The sequence below is a fragment of the Macrotis lagotis genome, chromosome 7 (genome assembly GCF_037893015.1).
Source record: "Macrotis lagotis isolate mMagLag1 chromosome 7, bilby.v1.9.chrom.fasta, whole genome shotgun sequence".
In the NCBI taxonomy this organism is placed as follows: domain Eukaryota; kingdom Metazoa; phylum Chordata; class Mammalia; order Peramelemorphia; family Peramelidae; genus Macrotis; species Macrotis lagotis.
In genome coordinates this window covers 172,355,128-172,373,005 of record NC_133664.1, presented here as the reverse complement: position 1 = coordinate 172,373,005, position 17,878 = coordinate 172,355,128, and the positions used below count along the sequence as shown (strand labels likewise).

At 34.4% G+C, this 17,878-nt stretch overlaps 1 protein-coding gene across 7 annotated transcripts in view; it reads right to left on the bottom strand.

Annotated features, from left to right (window-relative positions):
• Positions 1 to 17,878, bottom strand: part of FRMD4A (FERM domain containing 4A) — a 573,082-nt gene that overhangs the window by 124,842 nt on the left and 430,362 nt on the right. For all 7 annotated transcript variants that reach the window (XM_074194087.1, XM_074194085.1, XM_074194086.1 and 4 more), the window contains exons 6-7: positions 3,634 to 3,690; positions 1,534 to 1,556 (exon numbers count right to left, since the gene is read on the bottom strand). In XM_074194087.1, the coding sequence (XP_074050188.1) occupies positions 1,534 to 1,556; positions 3,634 to 3,690 (80 nt within the window). The remainder of the gene's footprint in view (positions 1 to 1,533; positions 1,557 to 3,633; positions 3,691 to 17,878) is intronic.

Genomic DNA, 17,878 nt, shown 5'->3' with positions numbered 1-17,878 from the left:
GAATGAAATCTTGGTGGATATGTTCAGTTTGTGCCAGCCCTATCAGCTCACACCTATACCAAGTGTAGGATAAAAGAAACTAAAAAGAAAAGGTCTCACAACTTCAAAACAGTTGTTACAAGCTGCATTTTAAAGAGTTTAGGCAAGAGATTCCAGAGACTTCTCCTCCTTTTAACTGTTCTGGAAGGAACTTCAGTTTTGGATCTCTGACTGATTGTATATGTATTTTAATGAAAGATTGATTGAATCCCAGAAGAAACACAGGTAGGGAGAAGGGGAGAAAGCAGTTATGACCCCTATTAATCAGATAATTCACAAACCTTGCAAGGATTAAGACAACAAGGCTATAAGAGTTCAAAGATACCAACAAGTGAAGTGGTGTATGCTGTGTAGGCTATACAGTTGCAGTGGAAAACTATGAATGCTTAGGGCCAGGTGATGGGAGAGTGATTGTGTGATTTTATTTAAAGCTTTATTATACTGAATTTCCATTTCTGTTCCCAATTTGTAAACCTGGACTCATTGTTATTGTTGTTGCTGTTTAATCGATCATTTAGAACTTTTGTCTGTGGCCTTTGGTTCTAAAGAATGAGCCCTACTGACCTCAGAGGAATTCAATAAACAGATTCAGAGGTATAAAGTATATCTTTGAGTATCTAATCCCATTAAGAACATTTACAACATAGCATCCAGGATAAACTGCAGTTATATTGCTAAAAGATATTACTAGGCTATTTCTTTCAACCTAATTGACCAATGTACAAAACTTGATGAAACTGATGTTATAATTAAAATGTGCAGTCTTTCAGATTTCCTGAAGCAAATTTTCCTAATATGTTGTGTAAGCATTCAAGTAATGAATATTGTTAACAAAGCATTCAGAGCTATGACTATCATCTAAAGTGCAAGAGAGGAGAGAGAAGATGCAAGGGAGACATATGGCTTATTCCTTTTATTAATGAGGTCTCCATTTGTAGTAACAATTCTTTTGAGACCCAGATCCATTTGTTAATGGAGAAGAAATTCATTATATTTCATTAATGGAGAGATAATAGTTGAGTCCAGATAACTTGTAATCATACTTACATATATTATTCAATATTATTCAATTTATAGTAATATTACGTTCAATCAGAGTAAAGTCATCCTTTTAAGTGGGGAGTTGTTTTTTAAACCAAACCCAGAACACAGGGTTTTGGGACTATCTTCTCCCATACTGATATAAGCTGTGATTGCCTATCTATTTTCATACTAAATAAAAATGTATTGAATCTGTCATGCATTCGATGACAAGTCAGAGCACTGGATAGATTTAGGATGTTTTGTCTTGAACACTATCTCAAAGCAACAAATGCATGGTGCACAAAGAAAGTTTTGAACTCTCATTACAAGTAAGCTCATGTGTCTAAATTATAAATTTATGGTAGTAAAAGCACAATTCTAAATATAAACAATAATATTATTGTATTTTGGGGAAAATTGTAGGAGCAATGCCATACAAAGCAGGAAGGAAAGGAATTCTAGCAGACTTACCTGGAAAAATCTCCCTTTGCCTCCTGAAACAAAGAAAATATAAACATCAGTATAACTACCTCATTGCTAGCTTTAGAACTCAAAACTTTTTCTCAGTTTTTGATTTTTTTCCTTAGTTCTGAAATGCTACATAGTTATAAAAAAGATAATCTACATATTACGGATGTATGGTTTGCATGTTATACTTGTATAGTCTATATTTGCTTTCTATTAGGGAAGGGGGAGGTAAGGGGGGAGGGAGAAAAATGTAAAACTCAAAACCCTGTAAAAAATGATGAAAACTAATGCTTCATGGAATTGGAAAAGTAAATAAAAAAATTTTCTTTCTTTCTTAATCAGTAGATTATCTACTGCACCATTCTACCAAAGTAAAGATTCATAAGCAAAGGCCAAGCATAGTAGTAATCTCATCTACTAGGATGGTAGAGGCTGGTAGATTTCTTGTGCTTGGGAATTTTGAGCCACAGTAGGGTTTTGCAGATCCAGAGTTTGTTCCAAATTTGACAAAGAGATGCTAAGCCCCTTAAAGCAGGTAGTGAAGATCCATCAGATTGCCTAAGGAGCAAAGTGGCCAAGGTAATTACTTCTGGGCTAATCAGTAATGAGAGTGGTTCTATGACTAGTTTTCCCACTTACAGTCCAGGGAATATGGAGTCTCAGTATTTATCAATAAGAGCAGCAAAAGAATCACTGGGAAAGGGCACAACATTGAGCTAGAGAAGGTCATACATAGGAGAAAATGTTAAGAGAATGTATAACTTCATTTCATTTTTGTTTTAGAGGTCTGTAGGGTCAGTTTTGCTTCAGCGAGTCTCTGATCTGTCTGGTTCATTTGGATTATTCCAGGATTAATGTTGGCTGGGGAGATTGGGCCACTGACTAATACAAGGATGAATTTATGTTCAGGAGGAGAACCACATTAGCTCTGTTTATCTCAGACAAGTCAGAATGCCAATCCTGCTCCACAGGGATGGGCCAGGACAAGATATGTTTCTGTAGATAGAACAAGAGTCACCCATTCCTTTGTATCTCCTTTATATATCTATACCTATCTGTCTATCTATCTATCTATCTATCTATCTATCTATCTATCTATCTATCTATCTATATATTACATTTTGCCTTGTACCACAATTATGTGTACACCTATCTTATCTCCCTACTAGACTACAAGCTTCTTGTAGGAACCATATTTTATTCATCTTTGCATTCTCTTCAGCAACTTATTCAGGGTCTTCTAGACATACATTAGATACATGAACAATATCTGTTATTTTAATGAATGAATGAATTTGCTTTACTATACCTTTCCACTTAAATCTCATGTTCATGCATTGTTTTCCCTTTTTTCATATTCTAAAGGTCTCTTCCTTGTCATTCCATAAGGGATGAGATAATTCTCTGTTGGCTTTTCTTAGTTGCTTAATATGTTGGGGACTAAATCCAGAATAAAATGACAAAATGATACATATACTATCAATTTTTTTGGACTCAGTTTATGCACAACGTTTTCCTTAATAAAGATGTGATCTTTAGGACTGGGTGAGTAGGATTTAATTCATTTACTGGAAGCTCTGATGGATTCCATGTGCCCAATAGCCCTTTCTTAAATTCAGCTGGAAGCAATTAAGACAATTAATCAGTGGTTGCAGTCATAGCTTTCTGGCCATGTTTGCACGTGTATTTGCTAATTACTCAAGTGATTTACTGTGGTTTTTTTCCCTAATGCATTGACAATAGATTATTTTTGGTTTGAGTTTTCTTGATGAATTGCTTGTTTGGGATATTATTCAACCTAAGAGTAGGTAGATAGTTATGGCAATGTGATTTTAAATAATATGCTCTGATCATCCTATTTCCCTTCTAATGTGTATGTGGATATATGTATGCCTACATGGGTGTGTGTGTGTGTGTGTGTGTGTGTGTGTGGTTGTGACTCAGAAAAATCACTTTACTAAAGGAGAAGCTAGGTAGGTCAAACCATTAAATCCTTCTTTGGGGTACAATTTCCCAAACAGTTTATTAAGTTCTTAATCACATTCCCTGATACTCAAATTAAGACACATAGTCCAAGAATATAGAAATGAGATCGTTTCTTACCTGTAAGATATAGGAAGCTAATTCAAATACCACTTCACTGTCAACCTCAATAAGTTCCTATTTAAAGAAAACATAAAAAGAGAAAATTTGTTTTTTTCTGAAAATGTGCCTCTACAATCTCTAATACTTTCATAACATATCTATTTTATGAGGAACTTTAAATCAATTATTGCAACAGTTAAATTTTTTTTTAAAAAAAAAGTCCTGATGTGGAATGAACCAAATATAGAAGTGATCCATGATGGAGAAAACATTCAAAATTGTTCATCTATCAATTTACAAAGAGAAGATTTTATATGTTTAGGGGGAAAAATCACGGATTGGAGAGACAGAGATTATCAATAACTAAGATGCTTTCATTATTGCCACGAAATCTCTGAAAACTTTTTTTTATTGATACATAACTGTAAGAGCTAGGGCAACCAGGGGCACAGTGGAGAGACAGCTGGACTTGGAGTAAGGAAGATATTCTTGAGTTCAAATCTGGTCTGACACTTTCTAGCTGTGTGACCCTGTGCAAGTCACTTAACCTTGTTTGTCTTAGTTTCCTCATCTATAAAAGGAGCTGGAGAAATAAATAGCAAACCACTGTAGTATTTTTGCCAAGAAAACTGCACTTAAAATTACAAAGAGTCAGATACAACCAAAGCCCAACAAAATATAAGAGCACCTTCAAAAGTATATTTCTTATAAATGGTTAAGCAAAAACACCTAAAAGACAGTAATTATGTCCAATACTACATTGACAATCTCTATGTTTATAATTTTCTATTTAAGAAGAAAATCTGTGGACTTTAACTATAATATTATTATAAAATTTCATCCACTGCATTTGAACTGAATTTTGGGTGTTAATACTTTTCCTTTTTATTCTTGAAGTGATTCTTGTCTGTTTGACCATTCCTTCTTTTTCTCCTTTGACAGATCAACAACCAAATCCTTGCCTTTATGAGTATCCCCTAGGCTTTAGCTTAGGCTCTTTTTTTTCTGTCTATATTCTCTCACTTAGGGATATCCTCAGTTTATCTGGGTTTAATTCTCATATATTGTAGTTTTACCATTCTTCATTCTGCATCAATTCATATTATTCTTTATAGCACCATAATATTCTGTTATAGTCATATATTATTATTTTGTCACTCATTCCTGAATCATTGAGTACAGTGTGTTTCTAGATTCATATCATTACAAACAGAATTATTATGAATATTTTTATACATCTGAATCATGTCTTTCTTTCATTAATCTTCTTAGGTTATAAATCAGTAGTTTCAATAGATTAAAAATAAGAATAAATTTAAATTTTTCTTTCATAATTATAAATTTCTTCCATAACAGTTGGCCACTTCATAATCTCACCAATAGTGAATTTACATGACTATCTTTTCAGAGTCAAAATAAGATTGGATTTTTTCCCAAGGATTTTATAATCTTTGCCAGTGTTTGGGTTTTTTTAACTTTTTTTGGTTTTGCTTTGTTTTGTTTTGGGCAGGGAGGTTAAGTAACATCTTGGAATTATTTTTATTTACATTTCTCTTAGTGAGTTTGAGCTTCTTTATAACTTTTTAATGCTTCTTTTGAAAACTTTATTCATATCCTTTAAACACTTATTGCAGAATCACTTCAACTTATATCTGTGTCAGTTCTTTAAAGATTTTGTATGGCAGACTTTAGTCAGAGATGTTAAATGATTTTTTTTCAATCTACATATCTTCTTTTTATTCTAGTTGCACTGAATTTCCTTGTGAAAACTTTTTTACTTTGTGATTAAAACTATATCCGTTGATTTTTAATATCCCCCATCCCTTACTTTATTAACATTTTCCCCATATCCATATTTGTTATTAGATGCAAAACATTTTATTTTCCTCTAGCATTTTAATTATAGTACTGCTAATATGTAAGTCTTTTAAGTCATTAAATTTTGTTGTTGTATTTTGATCTAAACCCATTTTCCATCTAATTGCTATTTCCTTGTATTTTTCACTGAATAGAATCCCTCCCCCAGTACTTTGAAATATTAGATGCTAAGCTACTATATCCACTTATTGTAGATTTTGCTTACCTTATCTGGTCCACAAATCTACTTTTCTTTTTTTATCCTCTAATAGATGCTTTCTAATATGATTTGAGATTCAATATTTCCCATTTTATTTCTCTTGACATTCTTCATCTTTTATTCTACAACATGAATTATGGCTAATATTCCAATTATCTAAATTTTCAGCCCCCACCTTCATTTTTCCTATTCAATTCTGGATCCAATTCATTGGCCATCCACAGTATCTATTCAAGATATAACTTCTGAGAGACCCACTACTTATCATGGTCTTAGCAGTCTTCATCTAATTAGCACCATGACATCTAACAAAAAAGGAACATTTAAAGGATGTCAGCATTTATAAGGAATAACTCTTGGATTTTAATTCTAATCTAGATATTCTCTATCACAATAGCAAAAAGTTTTATGAATACATCTAGTTTTGTTTCTCACTGATACTAATAAATAGAGGGATATCGAATAAAGTTATCTTTGTTATTGCGCTCATTCGGTCATATAATTTTTAATGCTTGAATGGAAAACAACTTAGTAGAGAGGATTCTTTAAGGTACCACTTTATTCTACCAGGTAAAATGTGTTTCTTTTAATAGCTAACAAAAAAAGAAGCAAAAGAGCATCTTATAGTCTCTGAATCCTTCAATTAATTATGACTATAAAAATGTATTCTCTTGTAGAGTATCATTTGAAAAGGACTACTCTTTTCTTATCAGGAATTGCTTTCAACCTCTCTCTCTCTCTCTCTCTCTCTCTCTCTCTCTCTCTCTCTCTCTCTCTCTCTCTCTCTCTCTCTCTTTCAGGTTTTTGCAAGGCAAATGGGGTTAAGTGGCTTACCCAAGGCCACACAGTTAGGTAATTATTAAGTGTCTGAGGCCAAATTTGAACTCAGGTACTCCTGACTCCAAGGCCTGTTCTCTATCCACTGCAATACCTAGCCACCCCTCAATATCTCTTTCTTGAGGAAACACCAATATTATTCATAGTCACATGACTATGAATCAAATACTCTCGCCATCTCTGAAGAATTAAAGATATGTCATTCAAGCGGCACTGGATAGATGCATGATCAGGGTAAATGGGCCGGAGTATGTTAAAGAAATCAAAGTGGTAAATGATTGAAAGGGGAGGTAAGCTGGTAATGTAGCAGAAGAGAGGAATAAAAGACAGCTTGTATGTATCAATGTTATCCACTTAATGTCAGATCTAGCAGAAGGTCCCCAAACACTAGTCATTCCACTTATAGAGGATTCCAGGAGGATGTGAACAAGAAACATGAATAATGACAAGTAAATGGGTCACAATTTGAACTGTTGGAGAAGTATACATACATACATACATATATATGAATATATCTATTATATATTTATGGATAAGATACAGATTCATTGAAATATCTAAGTTTGGAAATTTGATGGTTTAGCATAAAATCTATAGATTACTTTGGATAGTATTGTCATTTTTATAATATTGGGATGTTGCAGACATGCCAATTAAATATATTTTTATTTTTTAGGTTTTCATTTATAAAAATTATTTTGTAATTGTTTTGATATATTTTTTTGTATATGTCTGAGTAGGTCAACTTTCATGCATTTGATTCTCATTTGAAATTGTATTCTCTTTGTGGCTATTTTTTCTGTTTTTTCTTATTAGTAATATAAAGAAATGCTGATGACTTATCAAATAGGAACCTTAAATTATACTTCACTAAGAAAATTTTGGCTAAAATTTCACAAACACTAGACATCATCTCTTCCTTCTTCTGTTTTATTTGTCTTTGCTGTAATCACTAATGAAGAGGTTGCCCTTTTTTCCTAAAGCTAACTCTTCTCTGTATACTATTCCTTCTGGTCCTGTTCAGCTTATTGCTCCCACAATCTTCTCTTCTCTCTCTTAATGTTCAGTCTCTTCCTATATTACTTGTTCTTTAGCTACTGCCTACAAATATGTCCAAATGGCTATCATCCTTTAACCAAACAATCTGTCATTGGATTCTCAAGATAGTGTTCTATATCTCCTCTCTCTTTCTCAGCCAAACTCTAGGGAAAAAAACTTTTTTTTAATACATCCTGCCTTCCTGTGGTATAGTGGAAAGTCTTAGGAGTCAGAGGATCAGGGTTTAACTTTTGCCTCTGAGAAATGAGTTGCCAAATTAAACTTCCTGAGTCTTAATTTCTTCATGGGTAAAATGAGGCTTTAACCTTTGACAATCATTCTAGCTCTGGAATCTTTCCTGTTTCAATCTTCACCTCATCACTCAACTGAAAACTGCTTTCCCCAAAGTTACAGGCAATCTCTGTACTGTCAAACCCAATGTCCTTTTCCTCAGTTCTACTTTTTTCATGTTTTCTGCATTGTTCACTGAGGACCACCATTTCCTCTTAGAAACTTGCTTTTCTTCTGCCAGAGTTGTCAGAAGACTTCTTTCTGATTTGTCTATTTGATCATTCCTTCTTTTTCTCCTTTGACAGATCAACATCTATATCCTTGCCTCTTTTTTTCTCTTTCTAAATTCTCTCACTTAAGGACATCATCAGTTTATATGGTTCACTCCTTATCTCCAATCAAATGACTCCCAGATCTATACATCCAGCCTTCTTCTTTTTCCTGATATCTCATTTTGAACCATAAAATTACCTATTAGATAAACTAAACTGGATGCCTACCTCAATTTTACTCAAAACTTTTCTAAACCCTTCCTAACTTCTCTTTTTATGTTGAGGACACTATTATCTTTCCTTTCAGTCATCCAGTTTTGCAACCTTGGTTTGCTGTCATTTTTAGTTACTATCATCCAGTTTTGCAATCTTGGTTCTCTGTCATTTTTGGCTGCTATCCTAACCACAAACATATGTACAGTTGCCAAATTCTGTTTCTACCTCCACATTGACCATTGCATCTATTCCAACTAACCCCCTTCCTTCCACCCATATCTGAACTGTTGCATTGATTTCCTAACTGGTCTCAGGTTCTCAATTCTCTCCTGGCTCTTTTCTATCCTTTACCTAGCTGCACTTTCCCAAAGTTTGACCATGTCATTTTTCTTACCCAGTGGGTATCAGTTCTAAGATCTGATACAAATTTCTTTATTTGAAATATAAATGTCTTTACAATCTGGTAACTCCAAGGCTGTCAGGAAGGGTATAATGCAACATGGAAAGATCAGTCCTTTCAGCCTTATTCCTTACTCCCCTTCCACACTCTGTGGTCCAGTCCAATTGACCTTATTACTGTGATTCATATGTGACATTGTCTCCCATTGCTGTGCCTTCATCCTAGCTAATTCCCATTCCAAGGATTCACTCCCTCCATACTTCCACCTCTTAAAATCCTTAGCGTCCTTCAAGGTCCAGTTCAAGTAACACTTTCTACATAAGCCTTTTCTCAACCCTCCAGCTGCCAGTGTCTCCTCTACTCTATAGTTAAACACCTACATGTTAAACACCTCTTCTGATATAATATAAGCAGGAGCTCTTTAACTTTTATCTTTGTATATTCAGGGCTGTGTATGTTATCTGGAAAACAGTAGACAAATCAAAGTTTGTTTGCTTGAATTTGTATTCTGACACTTTAGGGAGGTGATTTTCTAATAATTAACTACTATCTTATCTGCAGATAGGAGCACTTTTGCCTCCTCTTCATCCATACTTGGGATTTGTACTAATTGCTTCCCTATTGTTGAACTCCTCTTGTAAAGTGATAAGTGTAATATGATATATATAGTATGTTAGAGTGGTGGTCCCAGCATCAAGGGATCATGGCACCCAAGATTTAGAGCTGATAGGGAAGATCATCTGATTTAATCCCTCAGTCTCCAGGGATGAGAGGCCATGTTCTTATCTAGTGATATTTTACATTCTTTCTAAGAGCCCTTGCATTTAAATCTGGGAACAGAAAGAGGTTGTGTTTCTAAACCAATATTGTTATCCAGAGTTGTTAACTTTTATTTACAAGTGATTTGATAGAATGTTTTCTCTCAGAATTTGATCTCACAGCCAGTATGATGGATGAAATTTAGGGATAGATATTGGAACTTGATATCCTTGCTATGAGAAACTCTCAAGTGAGGAAATTCCCTATAGCAGCCTGAAGTTTAGACAGAAGCTCTGTCTTAGAGAATTTTCTAGAATAGAGTAGTTAAACTCAAGAGCTCACTGAGCTGCTGAGAACTGGCCCCTCCAGAACCAGAATAAAGTGTACTAGGGAAATGTTTAACAAAATAAAAATATAAAGCTAATAATATAAAATATTCAAAAATTAAAAATTAAATTAAAATGTAAAAATATAATAAAATATAATAATAATAAAAATATAAAATATAACATATAATGCTAATTTGTGTTTTTTTGAGTCAATATACTACTAGCAGAGATCCATTTTTGTTTGAATTTGAATTAGCCTTGAACATTGAGAGGGTAAGTGACTTACTATATCTTGCTCACAATGGCACAGTTTTGACTTAAACCTAGGTCTGTTGCCTCTTATGTCCAGGCCTCTACTCCCCACTGCTTTGTCAATATATGATGAAACTGGCATAATTTGAAATCTAAGTTTAAGAATTCTCTTGTTTGCACATTTCTTTTAATTTATTAACTAGAATGACAGATTCAGTAGCATGGCTTGGCAGATTAAAATTGCTCAAGTGATTTTTGACTAAATAAATGAGCACACATGATGAGAAAGTCAGTGGTCCTGTTGTGTTGTCTTGATCAGATCACATCTGAACTATAGTACTCAATTCTGAATGCTATTCTATTTTTTTCCCCCAATTACATGTAAAGATAGTTTCGAAGACTTTTGTAAGATTTTGAGTTCCACATTTTTCTTCATTCCTCCCATTCTTCCTTTCCCCAATTAATTTGAAATAGGTTGTACAAGTACATTCAAATCAAACATATCTACATATTAGTCATGTTGTGAAAAAAGAATCAGAATAAAAGGGAAAAACCACAAGAAAGAAAAAAATTAAAAAGTGAAAATAGTATACTTTGATCTGCATTCAAACTCCATAGTTCTTTTCTCTGGATGTGGAGGGCATTTTCCATCACATGTCTTTTATTTATTTATTTGTATTTTTTTAAAGAAAGATTTTATTTATTTATTTTGAGTTTTACAATCCCCCCCATTCTTTCTTCCCTTCCCCCACCCCGCACAGAGGTAATTATTAAGTGTCTGAGACCGGATTTGAACTCAGGTACTCTTGACTCCAAGGCCAGTGCTCTATCCAGGTGGCCCCTTTTTTCTTTTTTAAGAAAGATTTTATTTATCTTGAGTTGTACAATTTTGCCCCTCTATTCTTGCTTCCCTCCCCCCACCCCCCACAGAAGGCAATCTGTTAGTCTTTACATTGGTTCCATGTTATACATTGATCTTAGTTGAATATGATGACAGAAATCATATCCTTAAGGAAGAAAAATAAAGTATAAGATAGTAAAATTACAAAATAATAATAATATAATGCTTTTCTTTCTCTGGATACAGATGGTATTTTCCATTGCAGATAGCCCAAAATTGTCCCTGATTGTTGCACTGAAGGGATAAGCAAGTCCATTAGGGTTGATCATCACCCCCATGTTACTATCAGGGTGTACAATGTTTATCTGGTTCTGCTCATCTCACTCAGCATCAGTTCATGCAAATCTTTCCAGGCTTCCCTGAATTCCCATCCCTCCTGGTTTCTAATAGAACAATAGTGTTCCATGACATTCATATACCACAGTTTGTTAAGCCATTCCCCAATTGAAGGACACTCACTTAATTTCCAATTTTTTGCCACCATAAACAGGGCTGTTATAAATATTTTTGTACAAGTGATATTTTTACCCTTTTTCATCATCTCTTCAGGGTATAGACCCAGTAGTGGTATTGCTCGGTCCAAGGGTATGCACATTTTTATTGCCCTCTGGGCATAATTCCAAATGGCTCTCCAGAAAGTTTGAATGAGTTCACAGCTCCACCAACAATGTATTAGTGTCCCAGATTTCCCACATCCCTTCCAACATTGATCATTGTCTTTTCTGATCATACTGGCCAGTGTGAGAGGTGTGAGGTGGTATCTCAGAGATGCTTTAATTTGCATTTCTCTAATAAATAATTATTTGGAGCAATTTTTCATATGACTATAGATTGCTTTGATCTCCTCATATGTAAATTGCCTTTGCATATCCTTTGACCATTTGTCAATTGAGGAATGGCTTGTTTTTTTGAAAATTTGGCTCAGTTCTCTGTATATTTTAGAAATGAGTGCTTTGTCAGAAATACTAGTTGCAATAATTGTTTCCCAATTTACTACATTTCTTTTGATCTTGGTTACAGTGGTTTTGTCTGTGCAAAAGCTTTTTAATTTAATGTAGTCAAAATAATCGAGTTTGTTTTGAATGATGTTTTCTATCTCTTCCTTGATCATATCCCTTTTCATAGATCTGACAGGTAAACTACTCCTTGATCTTCTAGTTTGCTTACAATATTATTTTTTATGTCTAAATCCTGTATCCATTTGGATCCTATCTTGGTATATGGTGTGAGGTGTTGGTCTAATCTAAGTTTCTTCCATACTCATTTCCAATTTTGCTAACAGTTTTTATGGAAGAGAGAGTTTTTATCCCAATAGCTGGACTCTTTGGGTTTATCAAACAACAGATTACTATAATCATTTCCTGCTACTGCACCTAGTCCATTCCACTGATCCACAACTCTATTTCTCTATTTCTTAACCAATACCAGACAGTTTTGAGAATCAATGCTTTATAATATAATTTTAGACCTGGTCAGGCTAAGTCACCTTCTTTTGAATCCCTGAAAATTCTTGACTTTTTATTTCTCCACATAAATGTTTACAGCTTTTTCTAACTCATTAAAGTAATTTTTTTGGAATTTTGATTGTTAGAGTGCTAAACAAGTAGTTTACTTTTGGTAGAATTGTCATTTTTATTACATTAGCTTGACCTATCCATGAAAGTTGATGTTTGCCCAGGTATTTAAATCTGATTTTATTTGTGTGAGAAGAGTTTTTGTATTTGTTTTCAAAAACTTTTTGAGTGTGCCTTGGCAGGTAGACTCTCAGATATTTTATTTTGTCTGAGGTTACTTTGAATGGGATTTCTCTTTCTAACTCTTTCTGCTGTATCTTGCTAGTCATATATAGAAATGTTGAGGATTTATGAGGGTTTATTTTATATCCTGCTACTTTGCTAAAGTTGCTAATTATTTCAAGTAGTTTTTTAGAAGACTTTTTGAGATTCTCTAGGTATACCATCATGTCATCTGCAAAGAATGAGAGTTTTGTCTCCTCCTTCCCTATTCTAATTCCTTCAATTTCTTTTTCTTCCCTTATTGCTGAGGCTAACATTTCTAATACTATATTGAATAGTAGTGGTGATAATGGGCATCTTTGTTTCACCCCTGATTTTATTGGGAAAGTTTCAAGCCTATCCCCATTGCAAATATTGCTTGTTGATGGTTTCAGTTAGATACTGATTATTCTAAGGAAAAAACCATTTGTTCCTACACTCTCTAGTGTTTTTAGTAGGAATGGGTGCTGTATTTATCAAAAGCTTTTTCAGCATCTATTGATATGCTCATATGATTTCTGATAAGTTTGTTATTTATATAATTAATTATACTAACAGTTTTCCTAATATTGAACCAACCCTACATTCCTGGGTTAAATACTACTTGATCATAATGTATTATCCTAGTGATAATTTGTTGTAATCAAAGATTTTCTTTAAGATTTTTGCATCTATATTCATCAGGGAGATAGGTCTATAATTTTCTTTCTCTGTTTTAACTCTTCCTGGTAGGGGCGGCTAGGTGGCATAGTGGATAAAGCACTGGCCTTGGAGTCAGGAGTACCTGGGTTCAAATCCGGTCTCAGACACTTAATAATTACCTAGCTGTATGCTTGGGCAAGCCACTTAACCCCATTTGCCTTGCAAAAACCTAAAAACAAAACAAAATATAAAAACAAAACAAAACTCTTCCTGGTTTAGGTATCAGCACCATATTGGTATCATAAAAAGAGTTAGGTAGAGTTCCATCTTCACCTATTTTTCCAAAGACTTTATTTAGAATCAGAACACATTGTTCCTTAAACGTTTGATAGAATGCACTTGTGAATCAATCTGACCCTGGAGATTTTTTTCTTAGGGAGTTCAATAATGGCTTGTTGAATTTCATTTGCTGAGATAGGGTTATTTAGGTTTTTAATTTCCTCTTCATTTAATCTGGGCAACTTATATTTTTGTAAATATTATGTCCATTTCACTTAGATTGTCATATTTATTGGTATAGATGGGCAAAATAATCTGAATTATTACTTTAATTTCTTCCTCTTTGGTGGTGAGTTCACCTTTTCCATTTATGATACTAGTAATTTGGTTTTCTTCTTTCTTTTTTTAATCAAATTGACCAGAGGTCTATCAATTTTATTGGTTTTTTTTCATAAAACCAGCTCTTGGTTTTGTTTATTAGTTCAATAGTTTTCTTGCTTTCAATGTTATTAATTTCTCCTTTAATTTTTAGAATTTCTAATTTGGTATCTAATTGGGTTTTTTTTTAATTTGTTCTTTCTCTAATTTTTTTAATTGCATATTTAGTTCATTGATTTCCTCTTTCTCTAATTTATTCATGTAAGCATTTAAAGATATAATATATCCCCTGACAGCTGCCTTGAGTGTATCCCAAAGGTTTTGGTATATTGTATCATTATTGTCATTATCTAGGATGAAATAATTCTTTCTGTAATTTATTGTTTGATCCACTCATTCTTTAAAATGAGGTTATTTAGTTTCCAATTAGTTCTGGGTCTATATCTCCCTGGCCCAATATTGTATATGATTTTTATTGCATTATGGTCTGAGAAAGATGTATTCACTATTTCTGCCTTTCTGCCATTGATCATTAGGCTTTTATGTCCTAGTACATGGTCAATTTTTGTGTAAGTGCCATGTATTGCAGAAAAACTATTCCTTTCTATCCCCATTCAACTTCCTCCATAGGTCTATCATATCTAGATTTTCTAACAATTTATTTACCTCCTTAACTTCTTTCTTTTTTATTTTATGATTCGATTTATCTAAATCTGAGAGCGGGAGTAGAGTAGAGTAGAGTTTTTCTGTCTATATCTTCCTGTAGTTCTTTCAACTTCTCCTCTGAGAATTTGGATGCTATTCCATTGGGTGCATACAAATTTAGTATTGAAATTACTTTATTGTCTATGGTACCTTTTATGAGTATATAGTTTTCTTCCTTATCTCTTTTAACACTATCTATTTTTGCAGTTGCTTTGTCTGAGATAAGGATTGCTACCCTTGCTTTTTTTCACTTCACCTGAAGCAAAATATATTTTGCTCCAACTTTTTATCTTTACTCTATATGTATATGTAGTGGAATCTTGGCTGCATTCCAAGCTCCCTTGCTCTTCAGAATATCTCATTCCAGGCCCTTCTATCCCTTAATATTGCTGCGGCCAGGTCCTGTGTAATCCTTACTGTGGCACCTTGGTATTTAAATTTTTTTCTTTCTGGCTGCTCGCAGGATTTTTTCTTTTATCTGATAGTCCTGAAATTTCCCCATGACATTCCTTGGTCTTTTCATTTTAGGATCTCTTTCTGGAGGGGATAGATGTATTTTTTCAATAACTACTTTGCCCTCTGGTTCCATGATATCAGGGCAATATTCCACTAAATCTTGTAATATTAAATCCAGGATTTTTTCTCTTCAATGTCAGGAAGGCCAAAATAGTTCTCAGATTCTCCCTTCTCAATCAGTTCTTGAGGTCAATGGTTTTGCTGATGAGGTATTTTACATTTTTTTTCTATTTTTTTGATCTTTTGGTTTTGTTTAACACAATCTTGTTGTCTCATGAATTCAATAGTTTCCACCGATTCCATTCTTTTTTTTTTAGAGAAGATTTTTCTTCATCTTTTGCAACTCCTTTTCCAATTGGTTCATTCTATTTTTGAAGGACTTTTCTGTTTGCCCAAATGTAGTTTTGAGAGAATCATTTCCTTTTTGCATTTGCCCAATTGAGGATTTGAGAGAATTATTTTCTTTTTGCATTTACCCAATTGAAGATCTGAGTTATTCTCACTTTGTATTTGTCCAGTTGTATTTTCCAAGGATTTGTTTTCTTGTGGCAAGATGTTAATTTTCTCTTGCAACATGTTAATTTTCCCATTTTTTCCAATTGATTTTAAAATTCCTTCCTGATTTCTTCAAGGAAGTCTTTCTGAGTTGGAGACCAATTCATATTCTCCTCAGCAGTGTTAGATCTCTCTGGGTTAGAATCTGTATCTTCTAAGTATTTCTCCATGGTCCCCCCTTTTCTCTCTGCCCCTTTTTCATCTTCTGTTGGTGGGGGAGGGCTGGCTCTCAGAGGTTTGCTTTTGAGGATCCTAGAGGCTTATTTCACTTGGCTTAATAATTCCAAGGGCCAGCCAGTAGGGGTGCTGGTTGCTTTCTCTGGAGTGAGGTCCTCAGTAACAGAGTCTGAGTTGGCCCTGGAAACTGGCCTGGGCCCTGGGGGAGGGAGTTAATCTCTTTCTTTTGAGTGAGCTCTGCCACCCTGAGGGGATGGGGGGTATTTATTGTTTGTTCTGGGCAAAGGGCTCCCCCAAAAGTATGAAGCCCAGGTCTCTGGCCCAGCTGGTTGCTCCCAAGACTCCATGCTGTATCTCACCCTCCCATAGCTCTTCTTCCCCTGGCCAAAAACTCCACAACTAAAAAGCTGGATCTTGCAGCTGCCACTCACCAAAGTCTCCAGGCTGAGCCCCTGGCCTCCCCCAGTGCTGATCCTCTGCTCTCATCTCCTGGTTCACCCATGGTCCCCTGAGACAGACGCTCTTGGTAGGTGTTCTTCTCCTAGCTTCTCTTTCTGGGTTTTGTTGATTGAACTTCTATTAAGAGGTTTCTCTCATGTTATTTCTGAAGAGGAGCACTTATCAAACTGTCTGTCTTCTGTCCGCCATCTTGGCCAGAAGTCTCCATCATATGTCTTTTAAAATCATCTTTGATCACTATATTGTTGAGAAGGGTCAAGTATATCAAAGTTGATCATCTCACAATGAGGCTGTTAATGAATATAAGATTGTCCTGGTTCTGCACACTTCACTCAGAATCAGTTCATGTAAGTCTTTGAAGGTTTTTCTGAAATCAGTCTACTCATGATTTCTTACTGAACAATAGCATTCCATCACATTCATATACCACAGCTTGTTTAGCCATTCCCCAATTGATGGTCATCCTCTCAAGTTCCATTTCTTTGCCGAAACAAAAAGAGCTGCTATAAATATTTTTATACATGTGGATCCTTTTTCCTTTTTTTAATCATCTCTATACATTTTAGAAAGAACATTGACAAACAAAAATCTATTTAGAGAAACCAATCAGGATGGCAAGGGCTCTGGAAACCATGTTAAATAAGGCTTAGTTGAAAGACTTGAGTATGTTTGGTCTGAATGATGGAACATAGATTGCTACCTTCAATTATTTGAAAGGCCATAAAGAGAAAAAGGGACTGGATATGTTTTATTTGGATCCAAAGGGAACAACTAGGAGCAAAGCAAAGGGTTGAATAATACCAGGAGGCAGATTTGGGCTTGATCTAAGGAAAAAAAATTCCTAATAGAGAAATCCCAAAAGGAATCTTATCAGAATGTTTTGATTTCCCTCTCACTGATGATCTTCAAGAAGAGACTGAGTGATCACTTGTAGAGGGATTCCTACTTATGGGAGAGTTAGACTATATGCTCTCTGAGATCCTTCCCAATTCTGAGATTTTGAAGAATTTATCATCTTCACTATAGAATCACATGCTTAGATTCTATAAATTCAGCTTCAGTTTATGAATTGGCTAGATTTTGTTTTTCCTCCTAGTGTCAACATAAGTCCCTGTAGAATGGAATATTTTGGGGGAAGGAAGATTGTATTAAGCAAGTTACTGAGTCACTTTTTGTTTTGGATTTTCTCCTTAAAAAATAACAATGATAATATTTGCCACTGGTTCTTTTGGCAGGTTGGGATGAAAGAATTAATGGTAGTCTAAAGAAGAATCAACATCAATAACTCCTTATTCTTTAGACAGTGTTTTATGGATATTGTAATTGATATATGATGCCAGTGGGTTGAAATGGGGAGGAATGCCTGGAATTCCAGCCCTGGGACTCTTTGGTCCCACCAGGACGT